Genomic DNA, 1,549 nt, shown 5'->3' with positions numbered 1-1,549 from the left:
AAAGTGGAGATGACTTGGATGGGAAACGAATCACAATAGTGTGCATTGCACTGGCAATGCACACTGATAATCTTACACATTCTGAAAACAAGATGATTATTCTTACACAATCAGTTCTTTAGTAAATCAGTCTCAAAACAAGATCAAAAGGACTTTTTTGGCTGATATAAGATTTTAAAACTTGGTAAGATGGACAGTTTTTGCAGTGCAGGTTCTGTTTGTGGAATAAACCTGCTGCACTCTGCTGCCATCTGRTGGCGAACTTACTGAACTGCTCGAGTCGTTTAAACTCTGTTTGCCGTCATGCATTTCATCCTCCCTCCAGTACGGCCTGAAGAAGAAGGAGGAGAAGGAGGCGGAGGAGAAAGCTGCCATGGAGCAGGCCTGCGAGGGATCCCTGACCCGTCCCAAGAAGGCCATCCCGAGGGGCTGTGGAGACGACGAAGAGGACGAAGAGAGCATCCTGGACACTGTCCTCAAGTACCTGCCGGGACCTTTACAGGACATGTTCAAGAAGTAAAACAAAAGAAAAAAAACAAAACCAAGCAAACGAGCCCTAAAAACTGGGTCCGTCTGGCCCAGGTCAGGGGATTTGGGGCTGAGTCAGGAACTCTGGGGGAGTTATTTTGCGGGGTTTGTAGGCCAGGAGTTGATTCTAGATCTGGGAGGGTGGGCTTTYACGTAACTATTAGGGTCTGCACACTGCCTTTGTAGAGACCTTTGACTTTATTTTCTACTCCTCAATCTTTAATTTCTCCTTCTGCAGATTAACTGCTTTGATTCTATTTATATTTTCTCTTTATTTTGATCTTTTTAGAAAAAAAAAGAAGTTTTGACTTTCGGTTCTTGTTCCGGAGAACACCGTTCCACCGAGGAACCGAAACATCTTCCGTCACTGCCGCCGAGTTTTCCAGCATGTTGTTGTGTTCATACTGAGAGTTTTCTACTTTTACAAAGAGTTTCCTTTAGAAAAAAACAAACAAAAGAAAAAAACAAAGAAAAGAAATCGATCCACGTTTGCTTTTTGAGGACACGTGCCTTCATGTCATCTCCTCCTGCAGAGAAAGTGTAAATAAGGGTTTGTTTTGGGGTCAGGCGTGTGCACGGACACGTTTGGAGGCGTGTGTTCGACGGTCGGGGAGCGGACTTCATCCTTCACACCGACGCTTCGAGGAAAAGTTTCAATATTTTACTAAACCGTTTGAAAAAAGGTTGTCGTTCCTCTGACAGCTTCACAAACTGCCGTCGCAAAAAAAGTTTTAAATAATACGACAAAGGTGCAAAGTAACGAAGTACATTTACTGTGTTTTTTTGAGGATTTGTAATTTTACATTAACTTTGATTTTGTTACATTCAAAACAAAAAGGACACTTTTACTTCTTTACTTTATTATTTAACACCTCATCACRCATTATACATTTAAATACGATGAACTCATCGTGAAGAGTTGTTGATGCGCTCGAAAAACTGAAGAGTTCCATCCATCCATCCATCCATTTTCTGAACACGCTTCTTCCTTTTCAGGGTTGCGTGGGTCACTGGTGCCCAT

The 1,549-nt window shown here is 42.4% G+C and overlaps 1 protein-coding gene across 1 annotated transcript in view; it reads left to right on the top strand.

Moving 5' to 3' along the window:
• The window catches only part of cplx2b (complexin 2b), a 31,062-nt gene extending 29,519 nt beyond the window's left edge, over nucleotides 1-1,543 (top strand). Inside the window, exon 4 of the mRNA XM_014030134.1 lies at nucleotides 326-1,543. Within this exon, the coding sequence (XP_013885588.1) occupies nucleotides 326-520 (195 nt within the window). The 3' untranslated portion in view covers nucleotides 521-1,543. The remainder of the gene's footprint in view (nucleotides 1-325) is intronic.
• Nucleotides 1,544-1,549: the final 6 nt, after the last annotated feature.

The sequence above is a fragment of the Austrofundulus limnaeus genome, unplaced genomic scaffold, assembly GCF_001266775.1.
Source record: "Austrofundulus limnaeus strain Quisiro unplaced genomic scaffold, Austrofundulus_limnaeus-1.0 Scaffold1004, whole genome shotgun sequence".
NCBI lineage: Eukaryota > Metazoa > Chordata > Actinopteri > Cyprinodontiformes > Rivulidae > Austrofundulus > Austrofundulus limnaeus.
This window is presented reverse-complemented; position numbering and strand designations above follow the sequence as displayed.